Source organism: Drosophila biarmipes, chromosome X (genome assembly GCF_025231255.1).
Source record: "Drosophila biarmipes strain raj3 chromosome X, RU_DBia_V1.1, whole genome shotgun sequence".
NCBI classification, from domain to species: domain Eukaryota; kingdom Metazoa; phylum Arthropoda; class Insecta; order Diptera; family Drosophilidae; genus Drosophila; species Drosophila biarmipes.
In genome coordinates, this window is record NC_066611.1 from 24051967 (window position 1) to 24072599 (window position 20633).

Consider the following 20633-nt stretch of genomic DNA (forward strand, 5'->3'; position numbering starts at 1 on the left):
TGTGTGTTGCGTTGACATGGCGCTGGAAAAATGATTGGCCTGCTGCTGGATGCTGGATGCTGGATGCTGGATTTTTGCTGCGCTGCACTCCACTCCACGGATTGAGTGTGTATCTGGGCCTGGGCCTCCGTGGCAGCCATGTGCAGCTGTGAGGGATCTGGGCATTTAAGCCCTTTATGTGTCGCTTTCAATATTAATTAAATGCTTACAAACCCAGAAAGGGGACGCGCCAAACGAAGCAAACGAGACCAGGAAATGTTTTTCTCTCTCGGAGTTTTCAAAGCCCCCCTCCCTACGCCACTTGTGCATTTTCCTGCAGTTTTCCCCAGCCCCCTTCTCCCCAGCGGGCGTCTACTTTTTCGGACTTGGCCAGGCGATTCCTTGTTGTTGCATCATTCATTAGTTGTTGTCTGGCCGAAAAAGTTCTTGGAAGCCAACTCCGGTCTGCAGTTTCGGTACCCCCATTTTCCATTTCCCAGGCGGTCATGTAAATCAGCAGTAATGACTGTGAGCCACATTTCCATTGTTACTCTCTTGAAATTATGATGCGGCTTAAAAGGAAAACAAAGTATGAACTTCTTCAACGGATTATGCGACTTACAGATGAGCTGTTGGTTAAATAAACTGTTTAAGCTGTGGTTGCTCCTTGCTTCTGCAATATTACTCTACCAAGTCCTTAATTTCTATAAAAATTGCACTATTACTATTTCACCTAGAATTCTATGCATGAGTTCTAAGGCCCAATGCTATATTTATATTGCGTACTTAATTGTTCAATATTTCCTAGCAGAAATAGCTCACTAATTAAAAATCCATTACAATTCTGTTCCCATGCAAACTTTTTTTAATTGTTCAGAGCGTCAACTGATGAACCCATTCCGGTTAATATTCAATTTCAATTTCACTTCGGGTCTGCAATCAAGTCATCAGAATTTCGTACTTTCGCCCACTCAAACGAAAAAATGGAAAATAATGAAACTGCTGACAGGAGCACAAATGGTTCACAAAAAATATCAAACACAAGACCCTTGGCTCAACCTCAAAGGAGGCATACTAAAAAAAAAGAAAAACCTTTCCCTTCAACACCTCCAGTGATGTTGGTGTGGGTGAATTGAATTCGGATCCCAAAAAAGGACAAGACAATGGGTCTCCCCATTTTATCCGCCTTTCGAGTTTGGTTGGGCGTGTGACAGATACAGTCATTTCAACTTTACAATCTCTTCAAATTAAATTGACCCACGTCTGAATTGGTGGAGAGGGAAAAGGAGGTCTCCGGAAAAGGGTTCCTCCAGCCTAGGCCATCCTGTCCCCCACATGTCAGTTTTATTTCGTTCGAGCGGAGGCTAGGGACTCGGAACAAGGATGAGTGGGGCATTTGTATAGCCTCAATTGCAGTAAGAATCTTGTTACATCTCATCCCTGAACACACTTCTTAAAATATAAATTAGAGATTACAAATCTAGATGGCTGTTCCCTCCGCTGTCAATTTTTTTGGCTCAAAAGTTGTAATTAGACATGCAGGCTGACTACTTTTCATTTGCCTTCGACACAGGCAACGAACTGCTCGTATTTCTAGCACAAGTTTTACAAAAAAAACCTAAATTAAAAAGTGAACAAAGTGAGTACGAAAAAGTGTACAAAAAGTACAGTCAACACGAAAACCGAATCACTCGCGTCTCGTTTCAGGTACAGTGCCGTCAAAATGTCGGCACTGCGCTTGATTCCTCGGAATCTAAGCCAGTTGGCGACGCCGACGAGGATGATGATTGGGCGTCGCTTTGCCAGCGGCGGAGACGGGATTCGCCTTCTGATCGGGGATCGCGAGGTGGTCGGCTACGGGATCAACGGACGACCCCTGTACTTCGATAGCCAGGACTGTCCATTTCCGGCGATTCGATACCGCGAAGTCACCCCGGAGCTGTGCGCCGTGCGTGAAAAGGAGCTGGGCGACTGGAAGAAGCTGTCGCTGGATGACAAGAAGCTGCTGTATCGCCATAGCTTCTGCCAAACCTACGCGGAGTTCCAGCACTTTTCGCCCGAGTGGAAGATCTGCCTGGGCGTCGCCTTGTGGCTGGTGGCCCTTGGCATGGGCATAACAATTGTCCTGAAGGCCAAGATGTATGGGGAGCTGCCGGAGACGTTCGACGATGTGCACCAGTCGGCGCAATTACGTCGGATGATCCAGCTGCAGATGAATCCCATAACTGGAATTTCATCCAAGTGGTGCTACCACGAGAACAAGTGGAAGTAAGCACTCGACACTCGCACACAATTGGTCGCCGTTAATTATGTACAGAAATCAAACGAATATCACACGAATGACATACTATCAAAAGCATAATCGATTGCCATTCTCTCGTACCACATTGCCAAACCAAAGCTATAATTCACACTGGTCTTACACGAAAATGGAAGTACATTGATAGTTCGCCAAACGCTAAATGATAGGTTTTTCGCACACGCCTTGCACCACTATGATTGTTTGCCACACGCTGTACACTATGCGCACAAACTCATCAAGACGTTCTACAACTCAATTGGCAAGGGACTCGTTTCCTTCGTTAATATCGTAAACCATTTAAATAGGATAATGCAGAAATTGAAATTGAATCGTTTTCCAACACTGTCAACACTACACTACACTTATAAAATAACAAAGAAATGTAAAACATTCCACTTTACAAACTTATTGTAACACCTTATTGCGATGGGAACATAAAAAAATGTTTAAAAAAACATGTTTTTTACTATTTATAGACATATCCCAACCATCAAACACAGGATATGTGAGCTAAAAATGCGCTTTATTGCAATCTTGAATTGAGATTTTAATACATCTTAATCGGCTGCATGCGGCTTCATGTCGCTGACTGTACTTTGATGTGTTTTAATGTTTGTTCTTGTTTCTTTTTTTAATGTAAAGGTGGTCTCGTTTTAGTATGTATGTATGAAAGTATGTATAGTGGCATGTATGTATGTAAATACTAACATCAGTTGATTTCTTTCGTTTTTGTTTGAATTCCGCTTTTCAAAATTTGTGTTTTCGTTCATGGTGCATCACATGCATGGAGTACAGTAGTCAATGCCTAAATGGTCGAACAAAGCTCAAAGCTTCGACAAAACTAGTTTTTAAGTTGGAAAGATAAGATATATATGTGTGTATATAATATATATATAGATCGAGTTTTTAAGTACGGCCAATTGCTTAAGAGGATGAAACTAAGGACAAATAAGTATTCAGCAATTTCAGTGTTACTCGCTTTTCGAAAGGGATTTGATTTCTTTGTTTATTGAACTCTGTTGTATTCCGTTTCTTGTTTCTCTATATCTTGATCTTTCTTTATATTTTAGTTTACTTTAATGCTACCACAAAATATATTCCTCAGATACACTTTTATAACTACTTAGAGAACATCATTTAACTTGAATAGTTCTTGGCAGTTATTTTTTTTGCATATACATATTTCATAATCCGTTTTGCTTAAAAAATATTCCCGATCTCTTTTCTTTTTCCATCGGTTCATATATATATATGCTTTCCTAGCTTTTCTTCAGATCTCCTCCGATTTGATTAATGTACGATATTTTGCGACATAAATACGCATTTCTCTCACATACATAAATATACATTTACATATATATATATATAGATCTTCATGTTCTTTTTAAAGATAGGCATTTCATATGCTTGTATTTTATATAATTTCTTTCATTTCCCACGCCCGTTTTCCCCCCGTGCATGGGTGCCTCATTCCCGGGGACCAAGTGACATCCACAGGACACATCACCAGGACGCCACCTGTCGGCGAGGAGGCGCACCAAGCCGCCTGTGTTTTGTTTCTTGTTCTTTTCGCTTTCACATTGACAAAAATGTTTAAGTTTATCTTGCTGTTTTTCGTGTGTTTCGTTTGTTCCAAGCTAAATTGCATTAAATAATTATTTTTAATTATTTTATTAAATATAACTACTACGTTGAAAATGTGTGTCTGTGTGTGTGTGAGTGAGTTGTATCAGTTTGTTTTCCTGGTTTTTGATTTCGCATGTGTTTCAAATGGTTCCTGCTGCTGTTCTGTTTCTGTTTTTTATTATTATTGGTTGCTAAACATTTCTCTTGTTTATTGGCAGTGCAAGTTTTGTTTTGCGTGTGGCTTTCACCAGTTTTACATTTTTGAAATCATCGAATTAAGGCAAACTGCACAGAAAGTACGCATAATTGAATCAACTTGCAACACAAAAGGGTGAAAGGTATATGCGGTAATGGTGATCGAAATGAAAGTGTGAAAATCCTAGATGGCGGCCAGCGCAGAGATCCTTCCCAAGCCCAATCAAGCTTTCTATAATATGGGTGAATCGATCGCATGCGTGTGGTGTATCTTGTTGATTGGTGTGTTTGTTTGTTGTGTTTTGTTCTATAAGATACGACGAGTTATGCACTATATAATAGCATATATATAATGTGGTACCCTAAAACTCGATCCCGCTTTTCGCTTCTGCTTTCATTTCCATTTTTGTTTCACAATTTTCCAGACTTTAGCCATTTTGTCAACACTCTATGTCTGCCATTTGCCGCAGGTGTATTTTGATTTGTGTGGTGAACTCGCTGCTTTTCCCGCTGCCACTGCTGCCACTGCTGCTGATGCTGCTGTTCCTGTTTTCCTGATCCTGTTACGGGTGTGCTCCGGGTATTTCTACATTAGCCCATCAGTCGCCGGACAGCCCTTCAGTCCCAGCCGTTCTCCTTGATCATGTGGGCCAGCTCGATGATGAACTTGCCCTCCTTGTACTTCTGGCTGGACTCGTAGGCGTGCTCGTACTTCCAGCCGAGCGGCGTCTTGCAGCACTCGCAGTAGATGTCCGCCACCGCATGGAGGCCGGTGAGCAGCACACGCTCCTCCGTCTGGCCGCAGGCCACGTTCACCACCGAGTTGAACAGGTAGGCCGGCCCCTGGCTGCCCTGGAACGACTTCGAGATGAGCTCGTCGTGGGAGGCGAGGTGGGCGCGGCAGTGAACACATGAGTAGGTCCGATTCGTGGACGGTAGGTAGGCCTGAAACGTCTTCACCATCGTGACACGTTGATTCCCCGATCTGCTCCTGATCTGGTCTCCCTCTATGCGGCCTCTATATACGAAAGTTATAGACTGCTAGCTCCTGCGCGGTTGTCTGTCCTCAAAATGGTCCTCTTTCTATAATTAGGAATTGGACTATAAGTCTTGAGTTCACAGCGAAACAGCCTCTTTAACTCGAATGTACATATGCAGGGGTTAAGGATTAGCAAGAAGTTCACAGTTCCATTTTTTCGTGTCACAATTTTAAATAAAAACTGGCGCCCTTTTGGGTAGTTTTTCTGCTGATCAGAGCCCAATGACACTTGATCCCTTTTTCAGTAACTGACTGTGCTCATTTCAAAAAGTCATGGCTAGCTAAACATGTTCTGCGATATAAATTAATCAATAATGCCCCCAGTCAGTGCAACGTAGACATTAAACTCATTGGTTTATATGTTAATTAAACGGATTAACTTTAACGGATTAAAGTTTGCTTTGACATTTAGAAATAAATCCAGTCAGTCAAAAGTCAGGCTCGTGGAATAAGGCCTTTACCAGCGTTAAATAGTAAAAATAGTTTCGAATTTGGATTTTGCCTGGCTATCAGGTTATTTTTCAATGGTGACAGAAGTTTCGGACTGTTTTGGGAACGGTTGGTGTGAAAACCAACAGAGGACTCCATCGATGTAAAAGAATCTATAGAATTTTGTATTTGCTTCGGATAAAATTGGATCTGGTTGGTTTCAAATCGTCGGCTTGATTTCGGAACTGTTTCTGTTGAGGAAAACTGCTTGAAATAGATTTCTGGGACACCCCATCTATGTGTCTGCTGTGTCTAGACTGTTTTCGAGTTGGAAGCATGTTTTTTCAGGACCTTACCTTGACCAGGACCACAACGATATCGTTCCGTCTCCGTCGAACTGGGGCGTTGTTAACTGTGCTCTTTAGCTTTCGCGGGGGCGGCGATGGAGGCGGAGTCGGAGGGGGCGGGGCCAGCGGCAGCAACAGCAGCGGGAAAAACTGCCGCGACTGCAGTCATTGAACGATTATGGCTGCAATTACAGTCGCTTGCCTCGAGTGATTCTCCTCCCCTCTGCTCCAGCGATTGTCAATCCGTACTTCTGATTTAAACTCCGATTTCGATTCCGATTCCGATTCCAATTCCGATACACGGCTATATCAGATTTCCACGCAAAGAAAACTGCAAGTGGAAAACAAAAGGCGAAATTAATAATGCATGTGCTTGTTATGTCTGGTTATGCAAAGAGCGCAATTCGATCCGAGGAAAAACAGAGCAAAACAGAAGAGCGGGCCGTGGGCTCTGGGCTGTATGGCTATAGAGCCAGTAGATATGGCCGGGCCTTTCCATTATTGATTTCCATTTGCAATCTCCTTGCCTCCGGCGTTGGTAGTTCCAGGGGGCAGCCCACACACACCACACACCGAAACACCGAAACACAGACCACGGATAATTGCCGCCCCCGAACCAAGCAAAGCGCAACAAAAATAAGCTAACGAAATATAGACCAGTTTGCCAGAGCAAAAGGTACCCTGTAAGCAGAGAAATCGTATAAAACAGCACTCCAGTAGCAATATCTTGAACGTTTTGGCTTACCAGAACAGAATATAGTACAGCATTATCAAAAATCTGTCTGAAAACACTTGGAACCATCACACATTACTCAATTTTGATGAGTAACGATAAGCCTTTAATAGCTCCACATCTACGAAATAATGGTAAAATAAGCACACATAGTCTCCAGTTTACAGCTCTCACAAAGTAATCTCCCGAAGACAACGTACCCTGCCGGCGGAGAGCCTCTTCCGGAGAAATGCCCTTCCTATTAGCGCCTTCGAGTGCTAAGTGATAAATGGGAGTACAGCCGCCTGGCGGTAAACAGCGAACCCAGAAATGGGGGGGTAATCCCCCACTTGGGCCCAGGTAGGGCCCCTCAAATGGGACAGATCTCGGGGCAGCCACGAGTGGATGCGCATGAATAATGCCGATTCGCATCTATTATTCATACCAGTTGTGCCCGTTGGCCGCTGTTCCTCCCAACAACTCCTGCCGAAGTCGTTAATTGTTATTCACTGACCGCGCCGGTGTTTACCGATTGATAAGCGGTACCTACATATAGGAACATGGGGCTTGGTATGAGGAAGTCGGACGCAGGCAATGACCGATTAAACAGATAGACACTAGTAGTGGCAAATACCGTGGGTACTGCCAGTTTTTCAGGCCCTCGGACTGGGTGTTCTAGTTATATTTTTATAGCCTTGCTGAGGGTATAATTATTTCAGTCAGGAGTTTGCAACGCAGTGAAGGAGACGTTTCGACCCATAAAGTATATATATTCTTGATTAGCGTCACAAGACGAGTCGATCTAGCCATGTCCGTCTGTCCGTCCGTCTGTCCGTCCGTTTCTACGCAATGCAGTCTCTAAGTTTTAAAGCTATCCGGCTGAAAATTTCCCAGAAGTCTTCTTTCTATTGCAGGTAGTACATAAGTCGGAACCAGCCGGATCGGACAACTATATCTTATAGCTGCCATAGGAACTTTTTAACATGTACCTTTCCTAGCTTGGATATAACATTTTTAAATTAGTTCTGAATTTCGAATTCAATTTTATTAAAATCGGACGACTATATCATATAGCGTATAATTGGTGGGAAATAATGTGAAACAAATTATAGCTTTGGGGCTTTTTGACATATTATCTTATAACATTAGGAATATACATTTTTATATTTTTTAGAATTTCGAATTCAATTTAATAAAATTATTGATTTTTTTTACAACTGCAAGGGTATGCAAACTTCGGCTTGCCGAAGTTAACTTCCTTTCTTGTTGGTATTGAAATGCATTTTTAAACTTACTACAACATATTTTGTTGACCCTTTCAATAAATTAAATTATTTAAAAAAAATGTATACATCGAGATATATTTTATTTTACTAAATTAATAAAAGAATTTAATAGATCCACTAACTGAAAAATGATACAAATATGGTACATACGAATAATGTAGTATTTTAATACGTTTAACAAGCTCTGTATTTTGAACGCTGGATAATTCCTAGCAAAATCCGTACACTATCCACACCCAACAATATTATTCTAAACAGAACAAATATTAGTTTGGATCTGCCATACATTTGTGTACCAAAAATATACTGGTGGCTGTGCTGATGTCCTGTTTTCGTTGTGTACAAAACTAGAGGCAAATTGGTCTGCGAGCGAGAAGGTAATGCATAATTACTGCCCGCGCCGCCCCTGCTGCACGCCCTGTTCATCCGCCCCCTGCTGCGCACACTCCCCTATCACCACGCCGCCTCTGCTCGATCTGCGAATGCAAATTGGCTGCCGCTGCCGGCGCCGCTGCGACTGCGGCGCCGCGTCGCTGCCTGCGCCGCCGACTCGAACAAAGGAAATGCAAAAGGAGCGCGGAGAGCGAGCGGGCGAACAAAGAGCAGGCGACGCAGAGGGAGGGGGAGAGCGCAGGGAAATGCACTCGAAGCGCAGACAACAAAGAACCCGAAATGCGAATCGCGCCCTTCCGTTCAATTAGTTAATTAATTAGCACCCGTGCGCCGGGCCACTAAATTCACTCGAAGCCAGTATCGCAGGGAGACGAGTTCACTGAACCACGGGAAAAGAAAATAGGTTCGCAATCTCACCCACTGCCACTGTTGGCGGCTTCTTCTGCTCCAAATCGGACTTCTATTAGTTTGCACCTCCACTTGGCCAACTTGTTTACTTTTGGCCTTTGCTTTGCACCACTCAGCGGACGGCGAAGATCGAGCGCGCAGCGCGAAATGCGGATGGCAAGTGACGCTGCCCGGGTGCCAAGCCAAAGTCGGAGGCAGGGCAGCGCTGCCGGCGCCAGCGGCGACGCCGGCCGCGGCGCAGCAGGTGGCGTCGCCGAGAAAGGACAACATGGAGAACAAGAACAGTAAAAAGTGAGAGCGCAAGAAAACAACAAAGAGGCAACGCATAATGCGTGCTCAATGAACAAACAAATTACGTGCAATTTACAGTTGCAATCAAGGGGCTGGAGTGAGGAGGGGAGGGGGGGATGGCAAGGTGAGTGCAAAAGCAGTGCCGTTAGAAATGGAAGCGTAACCGTACTCTTGTTGTCCCACCCGCTGCCCCTGTTACCATCTCTTTCCAGTCCTGGCTTCAAATGCGGTTTCTGCCTTTTCTGGCTGACAACTTAATGTGCGTGGCACAGTGGAGGTCGGCATACTAGTAACATTGTTAGCGAACAAACATATGAGCTACCTAAAACGCGGCAAGCTAGTACAACGTATTCTTGTTAAATTCGCGAATCTAAAATGTTTTTGTAAAGAGGGGCCATGCTGCGATGGCCGCCACTGTGCGTGACAGCAACAAGCGGCGGCCGTGTAACGGCACCGCGATTGTGTGTCACCGCCGGCAGCGACGCCGACCGCGGCCGCGACAGCGGCGTCGCGTGTTGAGACGAAAGCAACAACACAGCCAACGGTGCTGCGCTTGCAACAGATGGAAACCGAGCGCAAGAAAAGCAGGCCAACAAGCTAGCAAAGCAGCTCCAGTAATCAGCTGCTTGGCCCCCTTCCCTCTGGGCTGACACATACCCATTAATTGCCACCACTGTACTGGGCCGCAATCTCTGAACTTCATTTGCGCCCGATTATTGTTTATTGTTTGCCGCTTGCCCCCTCGTCTGCGGCCTCTTCTTCTTCTGCTTCAGCGGAAAGTCAACTTTTGCGTCGTTGTCGTTGCCCTTTGTTTTTGTTTGCATTTGGCCAAAGTGCAGGGTGTTCGACGGGTTCTAGGGGTTTGTGAATGACGTGCTACAACCAGACCAGAATTATTTGGAACATAATAAAATGAAATCAACTGTTTCTGGCAGTCTATAGGTATTTTTAAAAATTGTTGACTATTTTTTTAAAGTTACAATACAGGGTATTCATTGGCCGTTCCCCCTCCACAAACGCACAGCAAAAACAAAGGAGGAGCAGAAGGTGAAGACGAAAGCAAGAAGAGGAGCAACGACCGTTGTTGTTTTTGCTTCGTTTGGCTGTCGCCATCTCGCTCGCTCCCCTGCCCGGGGTCAATACCCACTGCCAAAGAATTAAGTGATGAAGTTAGGGCTGTCCTCAGTTTCCATTTTCATCACTATTATTTAATTTTTGCCATTATCAGTGCCCCAGAGACATGATTTTGCCTACGATGGGTCGATTGGCCCCACTGTGCGTCGGCTTGGCAGGGCTCGTTGATGATGCGTCGGTGACTTGGGCCCACTGACGACTCGGGGCGGCGCAGGGTAGCTTCGGATTCGGGTTCGGATCAGCTTTATATACGGGAGACATATAGACCGATTGCGGCCGCCTTTCTTATCAGAAAACAACACGAAACTTATTGCGTTGCAGAGCGCACAAGAAGGAAGGGAGACGGAGAGAGAGCGAAGAGGGAGAGGGAGAGAGGTAAACAAAAATACAGCACACACATGCGCGCCACAGCTGCTCGCCCGCCTGTGCGAGTGTGTGTGCTGCAACAAACAAAAAGCTGAGGTCCTGCTTCTTCTTCGCTCCCTTTTTCACAACAAAGTCAGCTGTGTGTGTGAGCACGAACTTTAAAACAAGCTTTTCGCTGCTGTTTTTCGCCAGTTTTCCCAACCGAAAGGCGCAATTCGCACACACACAGCTGAATCGCAAGAACCAACAAAACAAAACAGAAAATACGAGCAGAAAAACAGCTATCCCACACATACACACACACTCAAGCAGGGCGAAAAAACTGTTGTTTTCGCAACTGCACTGGGCTGCAGGTGCGACAGAGAGGGCGCTAGGGGAATGTTGCAAGCACTTACGTCCTGTTCCTTGTTTGTTTGTTTGCTTGTCGCCTGCGCTGTCGTCCGCCACAAGCACAGCACAGTCTCGCACGCTCGCCACTCACACACGCACAGGCAGAGACGGGCGAAGTATGGCACTCTCTGCTCCTTCACTTGTATAATAATGCAAAAATCTGCATTGTTTCGTTTGGAATTGTTGTTGCTGTGTGCGGTGAGACCAGGTAGTGGGTACTGCAGGAATGCAGGGGTGTTCTCCCGATGCAGCCGGTATATTTTCCAGTATTTTTGCATTTCGATAGATGACCGATAGCCGAAAGCTCCGACGACGTAAGCAGCGGAAGCGAACGTTAGCAAACGTAAGTGTCACGTTAAGTGCTAACAGCGCTGTTAAGACGCATCGAAATCTAAGAACGGCAGAGGAAGGCAGCGGCGCCGGCGCTGTGGTTCGACTGAAAAAGGGAGTAAAACAGATATGGAAGATTTCTGTTCTGACAACCGATAACCGATGACTGCCTCGACGACCGATGACTCCCTCGATGACCGACGACCGAGGCTTCTATCGATGTTTTTCCCACCCCTGGCAGAGGCAAACTGTTTTTTTGCAGAGCTCCTTGAAGTTTTCTCGTGTTTTTCGCCGTCAAACCGAACTAGCAAAAGGTGAAACTAGCTTTATATTGGGCTTTAGCTGGGGCCGAGCGCCACAGGGTCTGGCAGGGGCAGAAGTCTGAGAGCGAGGCCGGGAGGAGGCGGAACACCAGCCCCGGCCTAACCTACAAAGTTACATAATTTGCGCTTATTTTTGTTGTCGAATGCGGAAACTGGGTGGTAATCTGTGGAATCTCGCCTACTTGCAGTCCAGAATGTCCTTCGTGAAGAACGCCCGTCTGCTGGCCGCCCGCGGCGCCCGCCTGGCCCAGAACAGGAGCTACTCGGACGAGATGAAGCTCACCTTCGCCGCCGCCAACAAGACCTTCTACGACGCCGCCGTGGTGCGCCAGATCGACGTGCCCTCCTTCTCCGGCTCCTTCGGCATCCTGGCCAAGCACGTGCCCACCCTGGGTGAGTGGCCGGTCCCGGGTTCCGGGTCTCTAGTCGGTTATATCACCCGCTGAGCCCTCTGCTTACTCACTTTCCAGCCGTCCTCAAGCCCGGCGTCGTCCAGGTCGTGGAGAACGACGGCAAGCTGATCAAGTTCTTCGTCTCCAGCGGCTCCGTCACCGTCAACGAAGACTCCTCCGTGCAGGTGCTGGCCGAGGAGGCCCACAACGTCGAGGACATCGACGCCAACGAGGCGCGCCAGCTGCTCGCGAAGTACCAGTCAGAGCTCAGCTCCGCCGGCGACGACAAGGTGCGCATCGGGTCGGGGAGTTATGTAAACCGTTGGCCGGGAGATCGGCCAGTACAGGAGGTGTCAATGTCCATTTGTCAGTAGCTCTGGTGCATCGTTAGGAGGACAATCTTGAGAAGTCAAGTCTTGGTAGCAAGAGGCAATAGTTACTCATTTGGCCACGACTTTGGGGCGCCCTTTCTGAACTAAGCACCTCAGTGTTTCCGTATCCAAGCAGAATCTTGAGCAGTAACTTCTAAAAGATCACCCATCTCAGAAACTATAACAATTATTATTATATGCGCCTTAGCCTGAAACTTTTGGGGCACCCTTTCTCATCTAAACACCATTGTCTGTATACTAGACTATTTTAAAGTAACCTCTTGGATGTAGCTTAGTCCAAATACTTTTCACTATAACTTATAGTTCTTATTTGCCCGCAAATTCTTCGTATGTGATCTACGCATCCTTATTAGGAGTAATGCTCAGTGAAAAATAGTCTGTGATAATTAAGATTTGAACAGCAATTAACCGATTGATATACCATATATACTATAGCTTACAAATCAAAGTCAAGAATTCGTTCTAAAGGCTTGTAAAGTCAAGTTCCTTCTGCAATCTCCGAAAATGCAATTTGTAGGTTCAGTTTTCATCTTAGTAGTACTCTTTAATGTGGAACCAAATTTTCGACTTATTTTTGGCCACAGTATCTTGCAAATTCCAAAAATATTTTGTACGCTTAGCATTTGTAGCAACAAGATGCCCCTTCTTTTGAGCTTTGTTTATATAAGGTATAAGCCAGCTAGTCCCTTTGTTTGGGGAACTGTAACAAGCAACTTAAGTGAAACTGCATACGTTTCCAGTACCATATTTTTTAAATATTCTTGGTTGTTAAAAAGTGTTGTTAATTGATTCTTATTTAGCGCTTAAGATAGGGACCGCTGAAACCAGACTAACGATAGATTTTCTCCATTCTCACCGCTTCTCGAAGGCAAATTGAATATCATTGTACTCCTGGCCTTAAACGATCTATTTCTAATGTGTTCTACACCAATCCCTGTTTGCAGGCCAAGGCCCAGGCTGCCATCGCGGTGGAGGTCGCCGAAGCGTTAGTCAAGGCTGCCGAATAGACGTAATCACCACACTACCGCCACCAACAAACCACAGTCGATGCTTTGTGTCCGAAACTAATAAACATAGCGATCGGCTTGAAAAGCAAGAGCGTTATGAAACAATAAAAAGCGAATCATAATATCGTATTAATGACCCGTGATCCACGACGCCAACATTTTCTTTTTTTTGTTGTGTGTTTGCAGTTCATAATGCCTGTGATGCGCTGAACAGCAGTGTGTATATTTCTCGCCAAGGGACTGTCGCAAGATAATGCTCGGGCGATGAGTGATTAGCATTTCGGACGGAGTGTGCGAGGGGAGAGAGACAAGTATAGAGCTCTTTCCCTTGCCGACCTGTGCGAACCACACAGCTTTCTTGGCGGTGGAGTGTAACCCCAGGACTATTGAACCGAAAGCACAGCTCATAATGCTAGGCATTTCCGGCTCAGATTTAGAGATTGGTGCTCAAAAACAAACAAGAACGACACTCGCCGTACTAATTATTCTGATAAAAATGCACTGCATACCCGAAGGCGTTCTCGAGGCTTTGCAGAGCGCAGAAAACTAATAACTAAGGTAACTCTCTTGGAAATTACCTTAAGACCAAGATCGTAGATAATTGGGGCTGAAAAGTACAGCATATAAAGAGTTACTCTACACTTAAAGTATAGTTTCACTGAAACTAGTTAGGAAATAGCTTCGGATCCCGAAATTGGCGTTATAACAATGCATTCTACCCTTAAACTCAGTGTGTGACACTTCCCAGAACCCATTGTAAACCCCTCAAGCAATCCAGACAAGTAAGGTTCTTTTTGGAATTGTCTATGTATTTTCTAACAAAAAAATGTGTGGTAAAAAAAATGTCTTAAATTAACTCATGGCGTTGTGCAGGAATGGTAATATGCTCTCGATGCAGTTGGCAGGAAGGTCCTCCGCGCGGATGGTGGCTCTTGGGCTTGTCTAGTACGCCGGTGGGCCGTAGGTCTGGGCGGGGGCGTGGCCGACGGGCAGGGACTGCTCCTCGGGCGCGAAGAGGGGTGCTGGGGCGGGATGGGGCACGCTCAGGACGGGGGCGGGAGCCGGCGCTGGGGCGGCATAGACTGGAGCAGGTGCAGGTGCGGAGTACACGGGAGCGGGAGCAGGTGCGGAGTACACGGGAGCGGGAGCAGGTGCGGAGTACACGGGAGCAGGAGCAGGAGCGGAGTACACGGGAGCAGGAGCAGGAGCAGAGTAAACTGGCGCAGGAGCAGGTGCAGAGTACACGGGAGCAGGAGCAGGGGCAGCATAAACTGGAGCGGGAGCAGGGGCGGAGTACACTGGGGCGGGAGCAGCATATACTGGAGCTGGAGCCGGGGCAGCGATTTCCTGGGGAGGCAGGTAAGAAGCCACAGGAGCGGGCACGTCGATGGGGGCAGGGGCAGGGCCATAGGCTGGACCGGCGGCGGAGTGCTCATGGATCACACGCACCACCTTGGTGGCACCGCCCGAGGAGTAGCCTCCGGCAGAGTAGCCACCCGCAGAGTAGCCTCCCGCAGAGATGCCGCTGTCGTGGCCCTCGTGGACGACCTTGATGACCTGGGAGACGGCGCCAGAGGAGGAGCCGCCGCCGATGAAGGAGGGTCCAGCCACGTGTCCGGAGCCCACATTCACCACCTTGACGATCTGGGGGGCGCTCTCGACCAGCGGGGCGCTCACAATGGGGGCGGACTCCTGCAGGATCTTGATGACCTTGACGGGGGCGGGGGCGGGGCCAGCGGGTGGGAGGTAGACGGGGCCGGGGGCGGGTCCGTAGCCACCGCCGCTGCTGCCGCCAGAGATGACCTTCACCTTGAAGACCTGGGGAGCAGCCTCGTAGGAGTAGCCGCCGCCATAGGAGGCGCCGGAGGAGTAGCCGACGCCGCCGCTGCCGCCCTGCTGGTGGATCACCTTGACCACCTGGACGGGACCACTGGGTCCATGGCCGCCGTAGCCTCCGTGGCCACCGCCCCCGTAGCCACCGCCTCCGTTGCCTCCGCCTCCATTGCCGCCCAGGCTGATGCCCGCCTTCAGGCTAGCTCCACCGCCGCCGCCGCCGCCGCCACCACCGCCTCCTCCGAGGAGACCCAGGAAGCCAGCGTTGGCCACAGCGAACAGAGCACACATGCAAACGAAGACCTGGAGGGAGGAGTAGGAATAAAAATGGGTTAAGCAATATACACATCACAGTTTATAGAGCTGTCTCCTCTATCATTTGACCACCAACACAACATCTTGCTAAGAACCGAATCCTTTACTCCGAGTTTGGTCGTACACTGTCCGAACTTATGTTGAACCAGCTCAACTTTGTCCCCTTTTTAATTCTAATTCTGTAAGTCCTTCGTTCGGCAATCCTTTGAGTTGTGGTTATATTTCGTGGGCTCACACCGGGTTTTGAAAAAAAAGAAACTGTATGGTATGCATTCTTTCGTAACACGTTCTTAGGTTGGCCTTTCAGGGTGCTTTGGACCCTATCACTGGCCTGACCTTTTCTTTGGAGCTTGGCACTTGTTCAGATCGGCTTGGCGAACCAAAAAAAGTATGTATCTGCGGCAGGACGTGCTGGGCAGCTCACCTTCATGCTGACTACTAATCCACTTGGTGCGGTGATACCAATTCCAAAAACGCCTTGAGAGCCGATGGGCAGCGACTGATGTCCGATCGATCGCAGGCCAAGTCTTTTATACGACGTGAGCACCCGGGGCGAACAAAGGGCGTTTCATTAGCATTTCCAAACCACCCATCGGCATCATCGTCGCCTACTGCATAACCATCATAATCGTGGAGATGGGCTTTCGTTTTCATCCGCTTTTCACCCGGTGCTGGGCGCACCCAGGTTCTGCCATTGCCATTTCGGTGCTGGGTGTTCGGCGTTCGGCGTTCGGCGTTCGGCGATCGGTGCTCGGACCAGTTATCATCGCCTCCGTCGGCGGGATCTGGTTTTGGCTTTGGCTTCGATTTCGTCAAAGTCTTGCGCTGCATTTCCCAAATTCCGAATGGGCTCCCACAATTAGCATGAAAATGAGGCGCTTCGATGGTGATAAGCCGCGCGCCGCTTTCATATTTCCGTGCGTCTCGGGCTCTTGTGCTTTGGATTCGGATTCGGATTCGGACTCGGACTCGGACTTGGGTTTGGGTTTCGTTTTCATTTGTGCTGCTGGGTCATTTGCATACTCGGGCCGTGCAGAGCGGTTGCCCCACAGGGCGGCCGGCAGTCTGCCGTGAGCCGAGCCGAAAGCCGAGCCCAGCCCATCCGGCGATTTCAAGGTGAATCGGAATCCGTTGTCAACCGACCCATCACCGACGAGGCCATATCCACATATATGCTACACCGGCGTGTATCTAAACTGGCCGATTGCGCAAGCCCTCTGAGACGCACTATGTTGGCCCAATAGGCACAGGCGCCGTGAGTTGGCCAACGGGGCGGATCAGTGATGCCTGCCCCTTGGGACTCCCAGGAGGCCCACTTGGGTAATCTCCCAAGTACCATAGCATCGTGTCATGATATCTTATCGTAATATCACACTTATGCTCACGGGAGCTACGGGAATCGTGTATCAGAACTTTCACTCTCATTAAGTTGGATCTGATAAACAAATACAAATGTAGATGTTGTCAGCACAACATTTAGGTGCAACATTGGAGGTATCTGTGAAGTAACTATGCTAACTTGTAGATCTATCTCTTATAGCAATCTGTAGGTCTTTTTCATACTTTAGTGTACCTAGCTGCATTGCCTGCATTAAGATGTTCTTGGTACAGCCTTCATTAAGATATGTATGAAGTAATCAGTTAGTTAAAATATATACACATATATGTAGTTAAAAATATATTATATTTACATTAAAAATGAAACATTACCCTTGTAACCCTATCTCTTGTAATAATTTACAACTTTTTTGTGTGTTTGATTGTACCTAGTTGCGTCATCCGCATTAATATGCTATTAGTACAACTTTGTCAAGAGATCGATGAGTAATCATCTATTTCTTCAAGTATTTGAGGGTCTAGTTGAAAGTCTTTCCACTATTCTTTGGCATATCTTTCATATCCCTTATACTTCAGTGTACCCAGCATCACCTCTTCCCCAAGTGCACCGTGGGAATCGTGTATCAGAACTTGTACTCTTACAAAATGTAGATTTAGGTACAGCATTGAAGGTATCTATGAAGTAATCGTTCATACCTTCAAAATATTTGAGGATGTAGTTGAATTCTATGATAACCTTGTAGATCTATCTCTCATAATAATCTGTAGGTCTTTTTCATACTTTAGTGTACCTAGCTGCATTGCCTGCATTAAGATGTTCTTGGTACAGCCTTCATTAAGATATGTATGAAGTAATCAGTTAGTTAAAATATATACACATATATGTAGTTAAAAATATATTATATTTACATTAAAAATGAAACATTACCCTTGTAACCCTATCTCTTGTAATAATTTACAACTTTTTTGTGTGTTTGATTGTACCTAGTTGAGTATTCCGCATTAATATGTATATTTGATTGTACCTAGTTGCGTCATCCGCATTAATATGCTATTAGTACAACTTTGTCAAGAGATCGATGAGTAATCATCTATTTCTCCAAGTATTTGAGGGTTTAGTTGAAGGTCTTTCACTATTCTTTGGCATATCTTTCATTCCCTTTATACTTCAGTGTACCCAGCATCACCTCTGCCCCAAGTGCACCGTGGGAATCGTGTATCAGAACTTGTACTCTTACAAAATGTAGATTTAGGTACAGCATTGAAGGTATCTATGAAGTAACCATTCACACTTTCAAAATATTTGAGGATGTAGTTAAACTCTATGTTAACCGTGTAGATCTATCCCTTATAATAATCTGTAGGTATTTTTTCATATTTTAGTGTACCTAGCTTCGTACCTGCATTAAGATGTTCTTGGTACAGCATTTACTAAGATATATACGAAGTAATCAGTTAGTTCAAATATATACACATATATGTAGTTAAAAATATATTATATTTACATTAAAAATGAAACATTACCCTTGTAACCCTATCTCTTGTAATAATTTACAACTTTTTTGTGTGTTTGATTGTACCTAGTTGAGTATTCCGCATTAATATGTATATTTGATTGTACCTAGTTGCGTCATCCGCATTAATATGCTATTAGTACAACTTTGTCAAGAGATCGATGAGTAATCATCTATTTCTTCAAGTTTTTGAGGGTCTAGCTGAAAGTCTTTCCACTATTCTTTAGCATGTCTTTCATTTCATACACTTCAGTGTACCTAGCCTCATCTCGTGGGGCATCTCATCTCTCAGTGGGCAGAGCGGGTTGCCCAAGCCAGTGTGGGAATCAAGGGCTCGCTGCTGCACCTGCACTCCAGCGCCAATCGAGACTGTGGTCTTGGCTTGGTTTGCCATGGCTCGTTAATGATCCGTGCGTGGAATGCGGGGCCTGGAATTCATACATACATTAGTGGGGCCTGTCTCGCATCAAGCTTGTCCCGAGTCTGCGGTGCAATTCCGGCTTTCCTCTTGGAGAGCAGCTTTCATATTTCGGGGACAGCTGGTATTACAGCCCGTCAATCGGCCTTTAGCCACATCGATTCGCTGCACCCCGACCCCATGACCCCTAGAGTAAGCCAGAGATTGTTTATCTGCTCGTTTATTCAGAGTTTGCTTTGCCTGCAGGGAAAGGTCGTCTCGCGGAAAGGTGGCCGTCTACTTCTGCTTCAGCCAGCCGCCGTAGGACTGGACCAGGGGAGCGTCGTAGACGGAGGCGTGTCCCACGCGGACCACGGCGGGCACCACCGGCACGGAGTCGATGACGGGCACGTGACGCACCACAGGCACACTGCGCACCACGGGCACGGAGCGCACCACCGGCACGGAGCGCACGACGGGCACGGAGCGCACCACGGGCACGGAGCGCACCACGGGCACGGAGGCCAGCGGGGAGTAGAGCACACTGCCCTGGGCGAGGGCCGCGCAGGCGATCAGGAGGCTGGCGATGAGGAACTGCAAGGGGACGTGTGAAGTGAAGTAGAGATCCATCGATTGTTGTGTTCAGTGTAAGCGCGAGCTTATCTATGACTTATGATCGAAAGTTGGGAGGCAGGTATACCACATTACACTATAAGTCTGGAGGTCCAACGATTATCCTTATATCCTTACAGTACTAATAGGGTACTTAAAAACTGAGATTTCCCTATGGATCCCGAGAATGATATCCGTGATTGGTCGTCTCTATATGTATCTCCCGTTGGCAGTGATGTACTTTTGGGAACCATTTCCCCTGCAATATCTGCACTGGCAGTCCAGCACATTCCTTTGTCTGATCTCGAATTTATTGGACACACAAATAGACTGCTACACTGTATCACATCAGCTATTGTCTGCGAGCTTTAGTGATTTTAGATACTTATTTGCTGTCATAACAAAAGTTGACTGACATATATATCTCGCAATTAAGTGGTCTTAAATGTTTATGGCCCAGACACTTCGGTCTCTGGCGACGCACCTAAAACTGGAACGCACTTCGATATTGCATCATGCCTTCATCACCGTCACCCAAAAAATAAAAAATGATTCCGAGGCTCGATCTATTGGATGGGAAGCTCCCAACCTGGTTCGCCACCATCTGGGTTTGGTACTGAGTGTCCTCCCCGCTGCACTCACCTTCATTTTCTGGGGCTGCTCTTTCCGTGGTCTGGCTCGGAGGGAGGCTGGGAGGCTTGTGCTGATCTCACGGCCGCCACGGAGACCTTATATACCCGCGGACCCGGCACCCAGAACCCCGAAGTGGAGCAGTAGAACTGGCCGAGGAACGACCGCGGATGCAAATTGGCGCGGTCCGCTCAATTGTCTCGGGCTGGGCGGCCATAACTCACTGGAGACGCCTTTCAAGCCGCCAGAACAATGAGAACTTGTTCCCTGCGGCAGGTGGAGATCGTCGCCGGCCGATTTCCGCAGCTCGGTTAATTCTTGTGCAAATCGATGCCTCGCAACGAGCTGGGCTGTTTGCCGTGGTGCGTGAGTTCCTCTTTGGCCAAACTCATCCGGAGCCATTGTCCCGCCCTGCTGGGCCGCGGCCCACCGACAGTCATGCAAATTTATGCAAAGCCGAGCCGAGCTCCCCACACAGAAAACATAGTTTGCTCTCGGACCCTCGACTTTCTCGTGACGGTGTTTGGTTTGTTTTGGTGTAGGTCGTAGGATCACTGAGATCCCCCTCTTTTGTGGGCTAAGCTTAAAAAGGATGTTTTCCTCATAGGACTTGTCTTTATCGATGGGTTCCGTAGTTTGTGTGCCTGGGTAAA

At 47.0% G+C, this 20633-nt stretch overlaps 5 protein-coding genes across 11 annotated transcripts in view; 2 read left to right on the plus strand and 3 right to left on the minus strand.

Annotated features, from left to right (window-relative positions):
- Positions 1-11107, minus strand: part of LOC108027587 (protein yippee-like) — a 63465-nt gene extending 52358 nt beyond the window's left edge. For 2 of the 7 annotated variants that reach the window (XR_007766015.1, XR_006368153.2), the window contains exons 1-2: positions 10903-11107; positions 5927-6248 (exon numbers count right to left, since the gene is read on the minus strand). Coding sequence is in view for 3 of the 7 variants with exons in the window: in XM_017099101.3 (XP_016954590.1) it covers positions 4721-5065 (345 nt within the window). In the remaining 4 variants the exon portion in view is untranslated. The other 5 variants (XM_017099101.3, XM_017099102.3, XR_007766017.1 and 2 more) reach the window with 5 other exon arrangements.
- LOC108027586 (cytochrome c oxidase subunit 4 isoform 1, mitochondrial) lies at positions 1479-2875 on the plus strand. The gene is made up of 2 exons (XM_017099100.3): positions 1479-1618; positions 1687-2875. Exon 2 carries the CDS (start codon positions 1703-1705, stop codon positions 2249-2251), a length of 549 nt encoding a protein of 182 aa, XP_016954589.1. The 5' UTR covers positions 1479-1618; positions 1687-1702; the 3' UTR covers positions 2252-2875.
- A 293-nt stretch (positions 11108-11400) lies between the features above and the next one.
- Positions 11401-13484, plus strand: LOC108027491 (ATP synthase subunit delta, mitochondrial). Its single transcript, XM_017098935.3, has 4 exons — positions 11401-11541; positions 11739-11943; positions 12021-12232; positions 13279-13484. Exons 2-4 carry the CDS (start codon positions 11745-11747, stop codon positions 13339-13341), a joined length of 474 nt encoding a protein of 157 aa, XP_016954424.1. The 5' UTR covers positions 11401-11541; positions 11739-11744; the 3' UTR covers positions 13342-13484.
- Positions 13485-14129: 645 nt separating this feature from the next.
- LOC108027498 (skin secretory protein xP2) lies at positions 14130-16011 on the minus strand. Its single transcript, XM_017098941.2, has 2 exons — positions 15914-16011; positions 14130-15477 (listed from the first exon to the last, which is right to left on the minus strand). The coding sequence occupies exons 1-2, from the start codon at positions 15917-15919 to the stop codon at positions 14284-14286; spliced, it is 1200 nt and encodes a 399-aa protein (XP_016954430.1). The 5' UTR covers positions 15920-16011; the 3' UTR covers positions 14130-14283.
- A 2835-nt stretch (positions 16012-18846) lies between these two features.
- Positions 18847-20068, minus strand: LOC108027523 (uncharacterized). Its single transcript, XM_017098966.3, has 2 exons — positions 19993-20068; positions 18847-19332 (listed from the first exon to the last, which is right to left on the minus strand). Exons 1-2 carry the CDS (start codon positions 19996-19998, stop codon positions 19036-19038), a joined length of 303 nt encoding a protein of 100 aa, XP_016954455.1. The 5' UTR covers positions 19999-20068; the 3' UTR covers positions 18847-19035.
- Positions 20069-20633: the final 565 nt, after the last annotated feature.